Source organism: Rousettus aegyptiacus, unplaced genomic scaffold, assembly GCF_014176215.1.
Source record: "Rousettus aegyptiacus isolate mRouAeg1 unplaced genomic scaffold, mRouAeg1.p scaffold_m13_p_8, whole genome shotgun sequence".
In the NCBI taxonomy this organism is placed as follows: Eukaryota; Metazoa; Chordata; class Mammalia; order Chiroptera; family Pteropodidae; genus Rousettus; species Rousettus aegyptiacus.
Window position 1 is genome coordinate 98,890,477 of NW_023416311.1, and position 21,377 is coordinate 98,911,853.

The 21,377-nt window shown below is 31.5% G+C and overlaps 1 protein-coding gene across 1 annotated transcript in view; it reads left to right on the forward strand.

Moving 5' to 3' along the window:
• LOC107506592 (cadherin-10) overlaps positions 1-21,377 on the forward strand; it is a 130,015-nt gene that overhangs the window by 48,209 nt on the left and 60,429 nt on the right. Inside the window, exon 2 of the mRNA XM_016137284.2 lies at positions 8,493-8,847. Within this exon, the coding sequence (XP_015992770.2) occupies positions 8,617-8,847 (231 nt within the window). The 5' untranslated portion in view covers positions 8,493-8,616. The remainder of the gene's footprint in view (positions 1-8,492; positions 8,848-21,377) is intronic.

Consider the following 21,377-nt stretch of genomic DNA (forward strand, 5'->3'; position numbering starts at 1 on the left):
ACTATTCAGCATTGAGCCAAGCATTATGAAAAATAGAAAATAAGTTTCAATTTATTCACTTTCTGCCTTCAAGAAGATGAAATTTGACTAATACAATGCTATTCCAATTTTATATTTCAGCTGCAGGTACATACTTTAGGAGTTAATCCTTTTTTTAGGTAATGGGCCTCCGCATGGAGATAAGATAGACTATCTACAAATGGGCTCTTTAGTATTGTGCAAATATTGAAGCATAATTAGAATTAAAAAGTTGTTGCTGATAAGATTTTCTGCTTCTTTTATTTAAGCCTGACCATCTCATAAATGTGTGTCACAAAGATCTGTCTTATGATTACTGTGCTGATCCTCATGTAATAACTATATTCATATTTAAGTAGATTTTTAATGGCCAATAATATATCCACATGTTTGTACTTTGACTGTTTTTTCACAAATGAGTATCACATAGAGTTCTGACCTTTACGTATAATAGCAACACATTTTTCAATACCGTTAATCTTTATTTAGTACATATTCTACACATTCACATAGCAGAACACTATAAAGCATATAGTGATTGTTTATACACTATTAGTATATGCACAGAAGGTCTTTATAGAAGTAACTGGATGGAAATGATCTTTAATGGATTCTTTCAGCTCTGGATATTTTGTCTTGACATTCTACTAATAATGCAATAAATGAGAAATGAACCCCCCCCCATTCCAGGTAGAAATTACTATTAAAACTCCCAAGCTCCCTCTCCCTATCTCTCCACTCACTGATTTTCAGAAGCAGCTCAAGAAAATTGGGTACCAGATGGCTTTTATCCTAACATCTTTAAGTTAGGAGAGCGTTCTTGCTGAGACTATTCTTGCTACCAATTTTCACATAATGAAATGAATCCGAGCTACAGTAGAATGAGACTTCCAGGAACAGCAGGTGTAATGTCACAGCTGTATTAGCACTGCTAACTTGATCTTGGATCAAGTTACATCTGGGACTGTTACACTCACCACTGAAATTTAAAAAGGCTGCCAAGAGAAGAGCAAGAGCACTTGGGTGCTATTTTTTAGCCTATTAGTAGGAATCTTAGAAAAAATGACCACACCAAGTTATGTGTCTCACTCACTAATGTTTCTTATTATCCTTGCCATATGCTTTATTCATTCACCCTCTCAAACTTCTATGGGTTATCTTTGATTTTGCAAATTATCATGTTAAGTTGTTAGCACACACTATAACCAGAGAAATATATTACTGGTTGATGTTCGGGTTACATTCCTGAAACCTGAAATTAATTTTAAATGGTTTTCTTGAAGGGGAATTTTAATCTGAGAATAGCAAGGATCAGAGCTTCTTGGAATTCTCTCTACACTGGTAATGATCCTAGCTGTATCTTATAACTTATCTGAAACTCGCAAAACTTTTTGTTGTGTATTTCATTTACCTATTATGTATTAATTGCCTATTTGACTAATGTCTTGTGTGAGTTCTATGATGTTATATATAAATAAGATATAAACATAAAATCATCTAAATGGTCCTTAACGTGATGTTGTGCTTTCTTAGAAAAAGGAACCAAACTTCTTTCTCATTGAATTATTTTAGAAAAAAAATAACAGTATTCAATCAAATTCAAAAAATATTTATTGAATACTTTGTGCAAATTCCAATATTAGTAATGTTGGATGCAAGGCATAAGACTGCTTTAAACTTACAATAAAACAGATTCTTATGCAAATGCTTACTTAAAATAGAGTGATAAATATTAAACATAGAGTTATATTTTTTCTATGACAATAGAGCACAGTAGGTAATGTGTAATGAACTCTTGGAAAATATGATTAAGCATATGGACTCATATTATTTGAGTCCTTAGTGTAATGCTTTGATTTAATTATCTTACATATTGCTTTATACTGGATGCATAAAATGGTATCAGCACATAAAAGAAAGTATTTAGTATGCACAGACTCATTTTAATTGTATAAACACACCTAAAAAATGTACCTTTATTTCTCACTGTTGAAATTTCATTAGATTGTATTGGTGCTATGAAACTCTAAACGATTAAAATTGTTCATCCATAGAGGCTTGGATTTGGTCTCAATAATCATTAGCATTTTCTATTATGATTATAAATTGTAAAATTAAAGAAAAAAATGCTGGTACATTAAGATCTTAATCAACATAATCAACTGACTGAAGAATGACTAATTCCTTTTATTAGCCAAGGATAGATTGCAGCTTAATTGATCACCTGTGATGGTGGAAATTTAATTAATAATTGGGATATGTCAAAATGCCTATTATATTCTGTGGTTTAATTTTGGCTTTCAATAATAATAATAATAATAATTAGTAGTAGTAGTAGTACGTTATGGGAAAAAACAATAAGTATTTCAGAAGAATAATGAATAATGAAGGCTCTGTGATTGTAAAAAAAAATAAGATTTAGTGAGGTAAATGCTTTAAAATGTACATATTAAGGAAAAAACAGTTTGTAGTATAGTCAGGAGAATAATTGTTGTAGTGTGGCCCGACCTGAATCAGAAAGATTCTTCTGGTTCAAAAACAAAATTCTGGAAAAAGACTGATTATTTAGGAATAATGTTCTTATCTTTCCACAGTAGTCATGTTATTTTTTATTTTTCCATCAGTGTAATATGCTATGTACCTGAGCTGTGAGTCACTAAACAGAAAAATGTCCTAAACACATTCCGAAGATGATTTTGGGTTTGGAGAGGTCTACACATTTGCTATTCAAAGTATATGGTCCAACATCACTGGCATCACAGGGGAGCTTGTTAGAAATGCAGACTCTGATACCCTACCCCAGATTTGCTGAATGAGAACACAGGTATCTAACAAGAGTCCCAGGAGATGTGAATATATATTAAAGTTTGAGAAACACTGGACTAAAGAATTACAGAATGCAGCATGCTAAGGCATCTCTTTAATCATTCTTAAACTTCATCTAATTTTCATATTAAATTATTTTTGAGACTAAAGTAAGGAAATGTGGTTTTGAAAGAATTTCTTGGAATGAAATTTACAAACTGGGAATTAATGTTATAGAATTTCATTAATTTCTTTTTGCATTTTTATTCCAGGAGATATTTAACTGTATTCTCAACCCACTTGATTCCTTCTAATTATAGGTCTGTTTACAATTTCAAACAAGTACATCTCCCTTACATAATATTTTCATACTCTAAAATTTAGCTTTTATTTTTCACCATTAATAGTCAACCTATTCAGAAAGATTGTTTTTGAAACATACTAATTACTTAATTAAAGAAATGTTTACTTATACATATGTATACACAACAGCATGCTATTAACTAGTGAGGGAAATTCAATAAAATATAATCGCCTAGACATGATTTGGAATTATATATTAATAGAGGAGTAGTTTATACACATAAGAAGTTACATATCAGGCTTGAAAAATTGAGAAACGCTTGTGAGACCCACAGTCCAGAGGCCAGCCTCTGGACTTAATAAGTAAAGAATTGAGTATAATGTAAAATATATATTTTTAAATCATCTGGTTTCAATATTGCAATGAACTAAAAGTTCAGATGTTATCTTCCCAGTAGTAGACGTATTTAAAAATTTTAATTGATTTGGGTCTTCATGAAGTAGATTTTGGAAAATTAATTTACCTAACACCCTGTAGGATATGTTTTAAATAAGAAAGATTAAGGTTAAGAAAACTTGTTAGTAGATATTATTATACACTCTTTTGCATGAAATGATGATGATTTAAAATTCTGTGGTAGCATGTAGAATAGGAGAAAAAGGAGAAAAAAAAAAAAAAAAGAGTGGAGAGCCATGAAAGAATAAAACAAAAGCAAGGGGATATATTGATGGACGATTTAAGAGGTGTACCAGGTCAAAGGTAAGTATGAAAGATAATCTGTATTTTGAGTCATCTACTGGAAGAATGATTATTTCTGGTATTTACAATGGAGAAGCAAAGTTTTGAAAAGGCTAATTAATAGGCTTTAGCTACATAGACCATACCTAGGAAAGATTAACCTTTGGACAAATAGTTTGTATCACATAATTTCCTCTTTTTATTTTTATTTCATTTTTTTTAATTTATTGATTGTTCATTTTTTGAAAGCAGTTTTAGATTTCCAAAAAAAATGAAAAGGTACAGAGAATTCCTATACAACCACTCCTCCAACAGATGCATAGTCTCTCATTATCAACGTGGTACTTTTTCTTTTCTTCTTTTTTACCAAGGATGACCCTACAATGACACATCGTTATCACCCAAAGTACATAGTTTACCTTAGTGTACGTTCTATGGATTTGGACTAATGTATAAGAGTGAATGTATAAGCCTTTGAAGATTCTAATATGTCCTCACACTCTTTACTCAGCCATGCCTGTTATACTAATAAAAGTGTCACAGGTGATCTTCGTTTCTGTTACATTGTTCTTTTATCTCTGTCATTTCTGTTTAGTTTTTTCTTAGGGTTTTCATTTCTCTGCTTATATTGTCCATCTGTTCTACCATGCTGTCTGTCTACCTTATTCATTAGAACCCTGACAACATTAATCATAGCTGCTTTAATTCCCAGTCCAATAATGTCAACGTCCCTGCCAGGTCTGGTTCTGATGCTTGCTCTGTCTCTTCAATGTGTGCTTTTCTCCTTTTGGTACAAGAAAGACTTGCAATTTTTTTTTTTTTTTTTTTTTTTTTTTGGTTGGCAGACTCGATGTGCTGGGAAACGGAACTGCTGTAATGCTCCTTTAGTAGCTGGAGGCTAGGGTGTGTGGGACGAGGGCAAGCGTTCATAGCCTGTGATTAACACAACCGTCTTTCAGTGAGCCTTGCCTCTGGACTGTGGTCCTCACAAGTGTTTCTCAGTTTTTCTCCTTCTTTTCTTGGGACAGGATGGCAAGAGGGGGCTCTGGTGAGCTAGTTTCTTCTGAGGGCAAGCCTCGCTTTGAACAGCGATCCAAGTGTTTCCTTTCCCCTTCCCTTTGTCGGGAGCACAGGGGTTTTTCTCAGATAGTTACTGTGGAAACCAGGTTGAGGTCCTGCAAGTAAATCTCACATATTGAGCCCTGCTCTGTCTGGGTCCCCTGGAATTAACCTTCAGAGTTGTGTGCACTGAGCCTCCAGCAACTTTATCAATTGCAGTTCAGGTTTCTACCCCATTACAGGTTCTGGGGTGGTTTTTGCTCACGAGTTTATGCTGGTAAGCCAGACTTCCCTCTATCCACCAGTCTGTCTCTCCAATCTCGGGAGCAGTGGTTTGTCCTGAGTCTTCTCATCTCCTATGCATCCAGAAAGAGTTCAGCAAGATCTGTATACTGAAATCTTTGCAACGCTACTGAGAAGAACTCAGTAATGTAGACATACGCAGAGGTCATAGGTCAGAAGAGTCAATGTTGCTGTGATGTCTGTTTTCCCCAAATTCATCCAAAGATTTATGCAATCTCAATCAAAACCCCTACAGGTTTTTATATATAAATTGCAAGGTAATTATAACAATTAAACAGAAAATGAAAAAGACCTAAAATAACCAATTTTTTTAAAAAACCAAAGTTGGAGGTCTAGCATCATTCAATTTTAAGATGTAAATTATAGTAATTAAGACTATGCTATTGGTATAAATATAGAGACATAGATGAATAAAATAGATAAGAAAGTCCAATAATAGACCCCCACATATATGATTTTTGATGAAAGTGCAAAGGCAATTCATTGAAGAAAGAATGGGCTTTCGACAACTGATTCTGGAGCAATTGGATATTCATAAGCAACACAAAAAACTTCAATTCATGTCTTGCACCATATACCTAGCATGATTCAAAATGGACCATACATATAATGTAAGAACTAAGACTATCAAACTAGAAAAAAAATAAGAGAACATGAGAACATCTTTTTGACCTTAAATTAGGCCCAATCTGTTAAAGAAAAAAATTATAAATCAAATTAATCAAAATGGAAAACTTTTACTTTTCTTATTTTTATTAAATCTTATCATTGTAATGGTTTTATCAAATGATACTTAAGCAAAATATATTTTAAACATATTTTAATGTTCTTAAATCAGTATTAAATGATGTATTTTGCCCAAGATCCTTCAAGAAATGTATCATTAAATAATAGAAACAAGAACGATAATGAAAAAAAGATTCCATGCATATGTAGAGTTCCAATTATTTACTAACAACTTTTACAGATACAGTATCCACCTACTCCTTCACCAAAATATTGGCATTTAAGTGTATAAAATGATAGGTAAAGTTATAACTGTATTGAAAATGATCACAGCTATAACATAGAGTTGCTGACAATTATTTTTAAAAAGAAAAAGAGGTGAGAGAAGAGTGACTGTTGCTTCAATAGGTTTCAAATCTTTTGTGGCAGAGAGCAGATATCCTGAATTATACAAACTCTGTTTTAACTCTTAGGAACAGAGTAAATTTCTGGAAAATAATATCTAATATATCCTGAAAAAGCTTGTTAAGAGACAAACATCATCTTGGTAAATGGTTTTATTACATATAATCTAATCAATTTGAGTTTGTGTAAAGTTAGTGCTTTGTGATGTAAAACCATTTTGTGTATCAGATAATTTCTATACTCCAAGTATAGCATAACATGATGTATTTTAATACAGTTTACATCTGTCACGTTGTACGCTTCACATGCTGTGGAAAGCTCCACTGTCATTTAATACACTCAAGAGAAATACTGTTTCACCATTAATCTTATTTCTAAAGCATGTTTGCATTAACCTTTAAATCTTCTTAATAATAAAACAAAAAAGTAAACAGATTGCTTACAAATCATTGTGGATGAAAGCATAAATGTCAGTACTGGAGTACTTAGAATGCATTGCCACATTAGGGAAGTAGAATACAGTCCGTTCAGTTCCCAAACCACTTTTTTATATCAAATATTTTATCACATCTTAAAATAAAATTCATGCCTAACAGAAAACAGTAACAGTAAAAAATAAAATGAAAATTTTAATAAAAATATTCTAATGATAATATAAATGAAAAATAAAATTAATTATAATTTTAAAATACGTATTTTCATACATAAATGTTTGGAGAGAACTACAAAGAGTAAGTAACGCTACTCATGTTTGAATCAATGTATAATTCATTCATTCATGCATTCATTCATTCAATCAAAGCATTTATTGAGTACCTACTAGGTATAAGATTCTGTTCTAGGCATTGTGAAAATAATAGCAAAGAAAGAGCAGAGTCTCCATCATGGTATTATAGCAGGCAGACATATATATACACGATGAAGAAATAAAGCACATGTAGTATATTAGTATATATGACATGTTAGGAGTGGTTTGAAGAAATACCTAAAGGAAGCAAGGGGTCTCCTGCAGTTGATATCGATAGGGAAAAGCATTCTAGGCAGAGGGGTCAAGTAGAAAGGACCTGGATGAGGCGAGGAGCATATGATATGTGTTGCAAGGTGAAATAAAAAGAACACTTTGGAAAGGTAGTTGATCTAGGAGAGTGAGTAGGGGGATTCTGAGGTAAAACGTGAAATCAGAACATGACCAGCAATCATGAAACCAAGTACAGAAGATGAGGTCGTTTCCAAGATATTGGGTCTTAATCAAAATGAGATGAAAAGTCATTGAAATGTTTTGTGTGCAGAGAAGCGACATATCTGACTAACATTTTAACAAGATTACTTGGGATATTTTGTTGAGAAAATAAGTGCAGGAAAGGAGGTGGAGAGAAGTCTGGGCATCTTGGAGTTCTAGACTGGCAGGGGATGGTAGTGGGCGTGATTAGAAGTGGACAGATTTCCCAAACATATCAAAACTATAACTGACAGCATGATTAAATCCTTCTAAACAATAGAATTAATTATAAGTGGATTTGATGTAGTAGTGATTTTATTAGTATATATTTTATGAAATTCTAGGTGTTTCACAGACCAATTTAATGGAAAGAGAGGAGAGATCTTTAGCCAAAGATGCTCTTATTTAGTTTTTTGTTTTTGGCATTACTTTTACCTCTGAGCAGGATCACATTTGAAGAAACTGTGCTGCTGTTTAAAAAACATTTAAGTATCATTGCATTGCACAACATACATGTTTTCTATAGTTTACTTAATGTTTTGTTTTTAATGTTTTAATTTATGTTAAATTACTCTGGAAATATTAGCATGCAAAATTAACCAAATCTTTACTCTATTTAGAGATTATAATTTCTGAAAACTGTTCAAGTGCTCGAAGAAAAAGAGAAATAAAAGCTTAATGTGTCCCTTCTTTAGAATGCATTTGAAAGAAATTACCATTATCTTTTCTTCAATTGTAGACATGTTACTAGATAAGTAATGTTTCCCAAAACTAATCATTATTTTATAAAAAGAGGGAAAGTAAATATTTTGGTTGCTAGTATTAATTAGTCTTCATCACATTAAGTTTAAAGTGGCAGGTAACATTCATGATGTTATCAACTGACTTTTTTTTATTTGTTTTTTTTTTCTGAAGCTTTTGGAAACATGTCTAAAATATTGATGAAATGTTGGAAACCAGTTGAAACACAGTAAAATTCAACACAATAAAATAGACAACTTTCTCTTCATCCACACTGGGAATTTTCAAGAAGTGAACTATGACAATATATCAATTTTTGCTACTGTTTCTACTCTGGGTGTGCCTGCCACATTTCTGTTCTCCAGAGATAATGTTCAGAAGGACTCCTGTGCCTCAGCAAAGAATTTTAGGCCCACGTGTACCTAGGAGTGATGGCAAAATTCTGCACCGTCAAAAACGTGGTTGGATGTGGAATCAATTTTTCTTACTGGAGGAATATACAGGATCTGATTATCAATACGTTGGAAAGGTAAGTCTGCATGGAAATGGAAAATATTTAGATTCTTTCCTTATAGGTTTTAGTAAGGACATTTTGAAGATTATTAAGACCATTGGTCTTTATTAATTTGATTTTCTAAATGTTCCTAAAGCAATTTTTGTTAATGGAAAACAAATTATGATTTTAAAAACTATGGATTGAATGAATATAGCATGATAAAGATAGGAATTCATTTACTAGGATTAATTCTGTCTAATTCATGGACTAAAGAAGTACTAAAAGTTGCAATTTTAGAATTTAAAGTTAGAAATCAATGATAGTGAGAAAACTATAAGTCAATATAGTCATTTAAATGACAATGCATATGCAAATAATATATGAATTACATTTATCATTCACATTGCTATTAACCACCATAAGGAATAAAATACATGTTTAAAAGTTGTTTAATATTCTACAGAATGAGAAAGCAAATGTCATTAAAAATATGACCTAAGGCCAAAAAAATGTGCTTTTTTATTAAAAAAAAATTTCAGATATGCGTGTTATTTATTTCTGTTAAATCCCACAATGGATACATTTATGTAAGGGAAAAATAAATAAGAAGACAAGCAGTCAAAAGTAGTTTACTTATTGTGATATGATGTGAACAAAGACAAGTTATTTATTCTATTTGATTATCAAAGATAGCAAGGAAAATTAGCTGTGGTTGGGAATGCAATGAGAAGTGTGGCATACCATTACTGTAACAGTACATGCTTTTATACACTGCATTGTATTAATTTGCAATTTTCTTTCTTATCACTATCTGAATCTAATTGAAGTTAGATCATGTCTTAAGAAAGAATTCATTTTAATAGTTAGGGTTACTATTTTTATAGACAGTCTATGAAAATATGTCAAGGAAAAAAGAGAGGTGAAACACACTATCAAAAGAAAACATATAATTACATGCTAATGTGTCATATGTTAACACTATAAAATTATGATGGATACATTATTTTGTTGGTGACCTTTGCTTTAACCTACACTTTAATAGCTTCATCCAAATAATTAAAAATGCTAAAAATTTTTGTTGTAAGAAAGACTATTTTTGAGAGAATATATGTTCATTGATTTTAAAGCACTTTGATATGTTTTTTTAAGTTTGAATTATTTCAGTTTTTTAAAAATGTCTGGCAATATGGGAAAGGTGACATTAAAAATTAAACATCATGTTGAGTAGAAAGGGGAGGGAAAAAACAGCAACCTGAGCAATATTTACAGAAATCACACAGAAGCGGACTTATCACAGGCCTTATCTGATTGAATGATCAGAGAGTTCAGGTAAATTTTATGGTTGCTTCAATAGACAAATTTTAGTTCATGAAACCAATCACATGAAAATATAATAATAGAAACCTGAACCATAGAAGCTATAAATATTTGGTTCTTCTTGGACATAGCAGTTATTTGCTTCTTCGTGTCTATTTTCCTTCATCTAGTCCTTAATGAGGACATAATAAATGATAGTAAATTGAATTATCCTTACATTATGTACTCACTCATGATGAACAAGCTGCTTCTTAGGTACTTTCATTTGTTCTCTCTCCAAAGAATATGATACCTTGAAATCAAGAACTTTATATCGCTATTTGTTTCTAGCTCTTAGAGAAGAGCTTAATATTTAGTTGATTAAATTGATCTGATTTGTATTGAATTTAATTCCCAGAGTCATCTGATACCAGTTGCCTCTTTGGTAGGAAAAACTAGTCTAGAATTTTAAATCACTATAAGCAATTAAAGCTGGTAAATACTTCAGATATATGCATCTTGATATACAACTCAAAGTTTATTCTTCCTTACTCTGCTCTATAAAAGCAAATCAGAAAACCTAAATGGGGACAGGCATGATTTATGACATGGTTTCACCAGTTCTTTTCTGTATAGTATGTGCTTGCCTACTGGATTAACAGAAATATATTAGATGCTGTAGCTCTGTTTACTTTTAATGTACATGGTGTCTGTTTTTAGCTTATATTTCAAATCCATTTTTTAGTTCTATCATTTATTCATGTCATGACCTGTGAATAACTATTTTAAAATCTCCCTTGTCTATAGTATAGTATATACCTCTATTAATTACTTATTATTAAGTATTTTTATTGCATTAGTAACTTTCACAATTAAAAGCCTTATTTTTGATATATAAATTGGTATATGCCAGAAAGGCAACATGCAATATAGACTATTTCAATAAAAATACATTGCATGCACTGTAATGAACTTAAGTTAAAGCTAAGATACTTTTTCTTTATAAAGTATGAAAAATTTAAAATGCCCTCAATATTTTTCCAACATTACTTACAATAAATTTGTTATATATTCTTCCTTCTTTCAGAAATTTTACTTCCAGTTTTTACTTCTTTTAGAGTAGGTGTGTGATATTAATGGTAAGTGATTCAATGCCTCTAGGTTAGTTTAGGCATAAGAGTAATACATGTCCCTCTTACATATAGGAATATAGAGGTAACACTTCCATCGTAATGAGAAATATATTGCAAGCTCACAATAGGGATAGTGGAGAGAATTATACTGGTGGAGTGAGGACAGGACTAAAAAGCAATTGCATGAAGAGGGAGAAAAATTTCAAAATGCCAATTAGCCAACCAAATCCTATAAAGAATGAATGGCATAGAACTTCTCAGATGCAAACCCATTACTGTTTTAAGAGTTAAAACAAAGGGAAAAAACACCTTCATTTCTCATTGAGTCAAAGCTGAAGGAACCTTAGAAAAAGAGTATAACTGTCGATCAGAAGACCTGGGATGTAACCTTGTTTCCGCCACTAAATTTCTCAGTGGTTAAATTAACTGACTTTTATATATACTTAACATATATTTTTTTATATAGAGATTTCTTTTTTAATATGGGATCATATTAAATGCACAGTATGAGTATTTAAAAATCCCATTTAGATAAAAAAAAGAGAAGAAATAAAGAGAGAGATAGAGACAAAGAAGAAGCCTAAGAACTTGTCACCATCATAACTCTGAGATACTAAGATACCAATACCAACCACTCTCTAAGATACCAACCCAACCAGTAATGAACTCAAAGCATTTTTCTTAAGCTCGCAATGAGTAAGAAGCATTTTCATCTAAATAATTCTATAAAATACATTCTAAACCAAATATATTAGGTTTAAGATCTCCTTTTTTTTTTAGCAAGATAATCATAATATTGACCTTTTAAAAATTTTCTACACACAAGATGATACCTGCTCCCCACTTATCACCTTCCATAGCAAAGGGTTTAAACGTTGAACTTCAGGTAATCCACTTTTACACTTTGTTGCTTTTATATTGCAAACCTTCTATAAAAATATTCAAATTTTGCAGTTTAAGATTTGAGAAACATTGTGATTATGAACTATTTTTTATTAATTTAATGTATTTTTACACTTAGCTTCTAACCATTGGTTTTCATTGCCTGAGTCAGTTGCCCTGGACAGATAATTTTAAATTTCTAGGCTTCCAAATATTCAAATAAAATAAATAATGACATTAAAGTCTTGAATTTACTTTTAGCTGTAACAAATATAAAGTTTTTAGGGAATTGCTAATTTTATTTACTATACAAACTTTCTCTGTATTTTATGTAATAATTATTCTCAAGCAGAGAAAAGCATGTTAAAAATAGATTTTTAATCAAAACCAGAAATTGAGAAAAATCCCCAAACACCCCAAAATTAATAACATAATTTGGCAACGATAAACCTGATTCTGAGTCAGCATAGTAAATTAATTTGCTCTGGGAAGTAAAAACATAATAATTTATTTTTTAAAATAACCAGGGTAACTATCTATATATTCTCGACACAGTGAGAACATAGACAATCCAGAGACATGAAAGTCATTCTTGGGGCCTACGAGCCATTCAGACCTAACCATATCTCATTGACACCATCTTTCTCTGTGTACAAAATACATATGGCATATAAACTCTTAAAACTGTTGTTTGTAAGTATTTTTGAGTTCTCAATTGCTTGAGATTCTTGAAAAACAGAAACTATGTTAAATTACTTTTTAATTTCCTATTTTTTTTCCCTTGAAGAATTAATGGCTTTCAATATGTAGAACAATAATGTTTGCTTTGTATTTTAGCAGATCAAGAATACTATAGATATTTAAAGTTCTCTTTTCCTCAGATGATTACCTGAGCTTCCCTTTGATTCAGAGGCACATGGTTCCCCCTAGTTTACCATGGCTTTGTCTTTTCATAATTTATAACTCAGGATCTACCTTCATGCTCTTTCTTGAGTAGCCGATGACTCTTTCTGTTTCTAACAAGTTTATTCTCTTCAGAACCAACTGCTTTTGTTTGCACAAGTATCTTACTGTTCATCTTACTTTTAAATATTTCAACATTTTAAATATTTTGTACTTTCTTACTCTAAACTGCCTCATTATTGAAAATAATGGAATGAGTCCTATATTTTGCTGATTTATCTCAACTCTATATCTTTAGTACTGTCTTATGAGAATGATGAATTCAGAATACCTTAGGTCAGTGTTTAACTTGCGCCAATTTTGCCACCCAGGGGACATTCATCTACATCTGGAGACATTTTTAGTTATCACCACTTGGGGAGGGGGAGCACTACCAGCATCTTGTTAGCAGAGGCCAGGGATATTGTTGTTAAAGTTCCTAAAATGCACAAGGCAGATTCCTGTAGAATTATCCAGTTCTCAATGTCAGCAGCGCCAAGACTGAAAAAACCCACCCTAGACCTCCTTAGTTTGCCGGAGCTTTCTACATTTTCCTGAAGAGCTTAATTTTTATTTTATTTTTTTTCTGGGTTCTTCTAAATCTGCTGTCATGTTTCTTCCCTTTCTCATTGCCATTAGTGCTTGATCCAGCTTAGCTTTCTTTCAAGCCTATTAGTCTTCATGTTCAGTTTAATCTTTAGGACTTAAATTTGGCCTCTTGATTGTCTTTTTCTGTAGACTTGTGGGCTACATACAGCCGCTGTGAAGGAAGTATTTATTCTCTCAATAAATAATCTAGAGGAGTTTCTAGGTACTACTCTGATATTATTAAGTATACAGTGATGAAAATATAATTTCTCTGTTTATAAAATGTCTACCTTTAAAAGGAGAAAATAGTAAATAAGAATAACAGGAAGATTAGGACTGTGTCTCAGATACAGTACAGGCTTTAGAAGCCAGGAACAAAACAATAAGTGTCAAATCTTCCATGTTCCAGCTCTGTGATACTTGTACATAAGTTGGAAATAAAGTAGTTTTGGAATTTGCATTGCATGAATTAATGTTATTAAATGTCAAGATTAGAAAATCAAGGCATACACATTTATTTTTTTTATTTATTTGTTTATTTTTTTGGAAGGGTTTTTTGATGTGCAATGCTTCATAAATAAGTGATCATTGGAAATTTCTAGAAGAGCAATCTCCCAGAAACAAAAAAAAAAAAAAAAAAAAAAAAAAAAACGTAATCCATGAGAGAATAACCCAACCTTAAACATTCATGAACTTCAGAAAAACCAGCTGCATCCATGGTATTAGAGTTGTGTCTCTTTTGCTCTTAAAAATAATATGAGTACAATCAAGTCAAACCTGGCTACAGCAGAGTGAGAAGTAGTTGGAACCAGGACTGTAGTCTTCCCAGGATGAACTGGATCTCAAGTGAGCATTTGGAGAAACATCACATTCCATGAAAGATCAGAGAGTTGGAAACATCCTCTGGGACATTTTAAAAACTGTAATGTTCTTGATACTAAAAATTCTCAGGTGATTTTTTTTTTCTCTTGAGAAATAAGAAAATCTTTATTGTTTGTTTTAAAAACAATATGTTGAGCAAATGGACAAGCAAATATCTAAAGAGAGATACCATACATCAATTAGTCATTTAAACTTTTACATGGACCTGTTTCTTTATACAGATGCTAAAACCATGAGAAACACTCAGAACCATATAGAGTGTTAGACTGTAAGGTGTAAACCCACTAAAGCAAATGAAACTACAAAAGGTACAAAGAATATGCGGCTATAGGAAATAATGATGTAAATACCATATATAAACTGGCTCGTGTAAAATACAAAAATATTTAATGATGTCAGATTTTCTAGAAAACAATGCTAATTAGAGATATTTTAATATGAATCAGGCATATAATCTAAACATAAAAACTTTTAGAAACATTAACGGCATTAAGCCAGTGCCACCCACTTGGGCTTCTGATTTTAAATTATTTTAGAAAAACTGCTTTGTTATGATTCATGAAAAATATCTTGGACCTACATTCTTATCAGGATTATCCATTCTTTTAAGGTTCTCAATCTTACACTAAGATACTATTTAAATAAAAAATAATTTAAAAAAATAATTTCAAAGACTATTTAGTCTTTAAAAAGTGCCTTAAGCTGGCGATACAGCTCAATGTAGCTTTAAGAGAGAGGCTGATGAGGAATCTGATTTTAAGCCAGGATACTTTAAACAGCAAATTTAAGTGGGAGAAAATATTTTAGCACTTCAATATAGCTAAAAAGATAGTTATATATATGCTACCAAGCAATTGCTTGAGTGTCTATGTGTGTTTAGTTAGACTACCAGATTAATTCAACATCGATAATATTTTGGAACCAAGATATCTTATTTTCTAGTGAATGGGGGGACACCTAATCTCCAATCCCCTAAAAGCTCAGGCACCTTCAATGTATGGCTACATATTAATATTTTTTTAATGTTTCCTCAGCCATTACGATTTCAAAAAAAAACCTTCTAGAAACAGCAACAAATATTTGTTATCTTAACTATGGAGTTGAAATATTTTGCTTTCTCATATAAACATTAGGTGGTACACAGTAAATGGAAAATTGGTGCATCTCCCCAGAAGACAAAACTGAACACAAAATACATGAATTAATAATGATTCTGCCACATTGAACAATAATAATCTAGGTTTTTGATTAGCTCAAAATCATTTAAATGAGAAAGCCAAATTAGTAAATGTTTTTGCAATTAATGTAAGCTGGAAACAAAAAAATCAAATGAGGTTAAGTGCAAGTTACTTTATAAATTTAAGTGCACTAGGTTCCAGGACATACTGTCATGTCTTCTTTAAAGAAAAGAAAAGTTAATGATCTATATGTGATCTCTCTTACAAAATAATAAAGCACATACAAGTTCCAATATGCAATACTGCTCAATTTAAGGTTTCTATAGTTGTAGTTTTGATCTTAGAAGCGGTGATATGGGGGATTTCATAGTTAAACAAATACAAACACCCCCAAAACTATAAACTACAAATTAGTCACATGATTGTGGTTTCTCAACCAAGGGATTTAAAACTTATTTCTACAGCAAAAGGCATATACAAAATCACCTGAATAATAAGTTCTATTTTATTATCTTTAATTATTATTTCAATATTTCAGTTTTTTCTTTTTCTTTCTTTTATTATTATTATTATTTATTATTATTTTAGGGTTTTGATTGCAAGACCAATGTTTATTTAAGGCTAGCCTCTTATAAAAGATTCAAGGCAAATCGTAGACAAAAATTTACCTTTCTAGCTTAAATTGAATTAAGTGGAACTTTCTTTGTCAGAGATTTCATTTGTTTTCTTAAAAGTACTTATTTCAAAACACTAAAAATACAGTTCATAAAAACAAAAATAGTTTCACCCACAGACCACCAAACTGTTTTAAACAAAAATAAAATTCTAACTTTTTAAAAATTTTTATATTTTTATTTTCCTCCATTATAGTTGACATATAATTTTATATTAATTTCAGGTGTACAACACAGTGATTAAACGTTTATATAACTTATGAAGTGATCATTCCGATAAATTCGGTACCCACATAGTTATTACAATACTAGTAACTGTATTCCCATGTAGTATTTCAGTGTTTTCATTTTAGAGTTCTGACTAGAAATATATAGTTTAAAAAAGACGGTTTTTAGAAAGAGATTTGCTTCCTGCATGTAGTCAAATTAAGACAACGTTTGTACTCGTTCATTTTGTGGTGTTTTTTTTTTTTTTTTTTTTTCTGTGATTGTTTGCAGGTTAACGTAGCAGCTTTGACATCGCTTCGTATTTGACCTATGCGAGATATGCCAGTAAATTTGAACGGAGTCTAGTATTATTATGTTCTTAGCAATAAGTGCTTTCCTAATGCTGTTTAAATACATTTGTGTTTAATGTGGCCATAATGACAAAAGATACAAAAGCTTTTTAAATTTTAGAATAAGTGTTAAGCTTATGTTTAATCCTTTTTTGAAAGAACTAGATATTTTAGTCTTAAATTGCAAGATACAGGGCTATTCCAACTGGGCATTTCAATCTATTTTCTGGGTGCTTTAGAGATAATTGCTAGGCAGTGCCAATTTTGAGCAGTGTTCCTTTGTACCTGTAAATTGGCCTCTGCATGCAGTACTGAGGTTAATGTAGACTTTTCTTTAGCCTTCCAGTATGCTTGGTGGCAGTAGTACATTTTATTCCTTTCTTGTCTTGTCTTTTCTATAAAGATGACTTAAAAATATATCCAAACATGACCAAACAAACAAAAACCCTAAGAAAACAAACAACAACAACAACAAAAACATTTAACTGCTCAATATATATAGACCTAACTTTCATAGTGGAATGGAGAATATTGGTATGCAATTATTTTCTATCTGAACCTTATTAAGTGCAGCCATAAAAAGAATAGAGCATAAACAAATATGATAGATAATTTTAGAAAAAGTCTTTGAAGGATGATGTGTTAGAGGATGGCGAGACTCCTTGAGATGAAATGGTTACCAAAACCTTCTTGATGAGGGGACATTTGAACATTGAGATGAGTATAGACATTATTCCCTGGTAGGTAAACACCACAAAATAAGGTGAACAGCATGAGTATTTGCAGGGACTTAGTTTATACTAATTCTCATGTAAGAAGTAATTACAGCATTTTTAAATAAAAGCATGTCCTGCAGAACCCTGATGTTTTCTAGGCAGACCACGTCTTGATTTAATTCTCAAAATGCATAACAATATTTATATCTTCCAATACAATGACATTTTAGTCAGCAGTGATATAGGGAAAATATGCTTACATCCTCAAAGCTCACTATAATATTTTAACACGACAATATTTAGGATGATCTTGAGCTTCATTCCAGATATACTTGGTAGAACTTCAAAACCACCCACAGATGGTTTCAAGATAACAGTCTGTCAAAGAAGAATGTGCAACTAAGATTTTGTAAGCATTTAGAGAAGCCATGTTAATTCCCCTTAAACTTTAAGTTATCAGATAATACCGGTTGAAGCGTTTTACATACTAAATATATAGCATGTTAATCATACACAGAGATTTTACTCTGTCTTAGTTACTTTTTAGAAACTGAATTTGGTTTCGATGTGTAAACATTATATTTTCCCAGTTAAAATGATGGGAAATAGGCTCCCTATTAACATTTTAAAACAAAATGTCTACTGTCAACTGTTGTTTATTTTAAAAACCCAATATAAAGGAAATTAAATATGGAATGCTCACTTATAAATGGCACCCACACTCGTTCTTTTATTTATAGGTTCTTACTGGAAGTAGTGGTAACACATATTCACTAAACTCTTCTGTGAAGTTATTTATATAATATGCTATCGAATATCAAGGTTATTCATGTATATAGGTGACAAGTTCATTTACTACCTTCATGACACAATAACGCACACTTAGTACCTAAAAACGTAACTGTCCTCCTCTCATACTACACTCCAGTGGCTTACTAGCCCATCAAGCTGTGAATGTTGTCATCTTTACTTTCCCCTCCATAGCCTAATTTTTTGTATATTTCTCTCTAATAGTCAGTCACCATTTTACTAACCACCCCAGAACCTACTGCATCTCTTTTTTTCTTTTTTTTTTCAGTTTGTCACATAACATCTTATAAAATTCACCTCTTTATATGTCCCTTGAACTTACTTTTATTGAACTGCGTTTTAGATAAAAAGAGAATAATGGATTTATTTTCTAAAAACTATTGTTTCTTTGCTTTTAGGCCAATGAATTGACAGACTAGTAATAGTTGGAATTACATAGAAGGACTTTAATTATAAGAGCAGAATGATAATACAAAATGACTCAATTTTTTTTCTGTACCAAATAAGTTTAGAAAAACTTTACCTATTACTGCAAATTATTCTAATTCGAATAAAAATTTAATCTACAACTTAATCCATCATTTTTCAAACATAGAACTTTTAGGAAATTAATCATTTTATAATGAAGGTTATGTGAAATTTGAGTAGCTGGCTGATTTACCAAAAACTCAAGAGAAATCTCTATTGCTGAAAAATCTATTAAATCTCACATAAACTTGCTCTGCAGAGTCTCTGTATAATTTATCAGTAACAGGTGTGTGTTTAATGGCCATGAAACCTGTGAAATAATTATTATGGTAGCATAAATTTCTACCAAGGCCCTCTTATTTTCTTTTTCAAAGACAATATATGATTATATATTCAATTAAATTCTGTCCTCATTGTACTGAAGAATAATGTTCTTTTCAGTAAGGAAAGAGAAAAAGTGCGATGTATCTTGCTGTGTTTGCTCATTAATGTCTCATACTTGGTATATGTTCATATATTTAAGTTCTTAGTTGCTTTTTATTAAAGAGTAAGTACAAGAAGGAGCACTTAAATAAAGTTTCTGGTGAATTCTTAAATATTCACATAAGTTAAATTTCTACATCATTTTTACTAAAGAATATTATTTATTGCGTTATTATTATGTTGCTAATTGGAAAACTGCATTTCATGGCATCTGGTAATTATAACTAAACGTTAAAATGAAGAAAATATATGTTTCCATGTAGATGGACTGGATATGGGAAAGGGAGCAGTAATTTTGTTGGAATATAATGTATAAAACTTTGGTTCTCTCCTTAGAACACTAACTTCACATTTTAAACTATATTTTATACATTTATAGATTACATAAAACTATTAAATCAGAATTTTAGATTAAGATGTTAAATCTCAGCCCAGGATTAAAATTATTTTACCGAGTAAGAAGTAGAGCTGTAAGAATGTGTACTATTATAGAAATTTTTCTAAAGGAACATTTGCTATTTTGGCTACTGCTTAAATTGAATTGAATCACTAAACTTCTCAGTTAAGTAGGGTCTCTTCCAAATATCCCCCAAAAGTTCCAAGACAACCGAGCTTTTCAATTTTTCTTGACATCCATTCTGTCACGATTTCCAAGCCAGCAGTCAAATCTAACGCCAAATTTAGTTCATATGTGTTTGCTTATCCTGAGTCCAGCAGATCAGAGGTAGAGAGTTGTGAGTCACGAACGAACTGAGTGTCTGCATCTGGATAGCGAGCATTCTCTTGTTTCTTTTTACATTTCAGACATTCAATGAGGGGACCACTGGCCTTTGTTATGAAATACGTATGTTTATTAGTATATATACTGGTGATGACATCTTCAGCTTTATCTGAAGATATTTGTGGCCTTATGTTAAAAAGTAAATCGTGGTGGGTGTACAATACTAGAATGGCAGCCACTCCGATCATTAATAGATTGTTGCTATTGAGATATCAGCCGACAGTTGGCCAGCTTGCAAGAGTTCATTGCTCATTTTTCCAGATGGTTGCATGTCAGTTGATGCCATGGTGGTAGTTTTAAATTGAGTGTAGTGTGATGGTTATACCACAGGAATTGGCAGACTCTGCAAATCAAGACTCCCGCTCTGAAGAAGTAGTTGTTAATGATTTTCCAAGTCGCCACTGTAGATCAGCATTTTTTTTTTCATGAAGACATTGCTAGAATAGAATAATTTATGAAATGCCTATGTATGTTTCTAGTATATTATAAATATTCAAAATTTGTAATTTCTTCTTGTATTCTTGCTACTCTAACCAGTGTCTTAACTTCAGAAATCATGGATTTCTTCATTATTTCATTGTTCTTATATTGACCTTGACTCAAAACTGGATAATAATGCTTCCTGACCTCTGACTTAATTTATTTTCCTGTCGCACATTTCCTCATACATTCTTCTTTCTAGGCATTTTCTTACTGCTGACCTCTGTAGCTTTTAGCATTAATCAATATCTTCTTAATTGAGGCTGATCCTATAGTCTTTTACCTCCCATTTTTGAAAATTTTTTCCCACTTCTTAACATTTTTTCCCATTGTCTCTATAATCTTCAAGGTTTTTCATGAACCTCACTATTGAAATGAACTGAAATATATGAGTCATCAGTATATTTACCTTCTACGTACAAGCCACAACTGACTACTGAGATGTTGATTATGATGGATGCTACAATAAAGTGAGAGAGTTGGTTCTTCCTAAAACTTTTAAGTTGGATCTTTATTGATAGAATATTCCATTTTGAGTAACGTGTGGCTTTTAAAAGAAGGAATGTGTTAATGGACACTGTTCCTTTTTCTTTAGGTCAGATTTTGAAAAAGCTATCAGGAACAAATCTTTATTTAAATAGGTAATAAACCAGCAGGACTTCAAAACCAGCGGCTAGTAATACATTCTTCGTC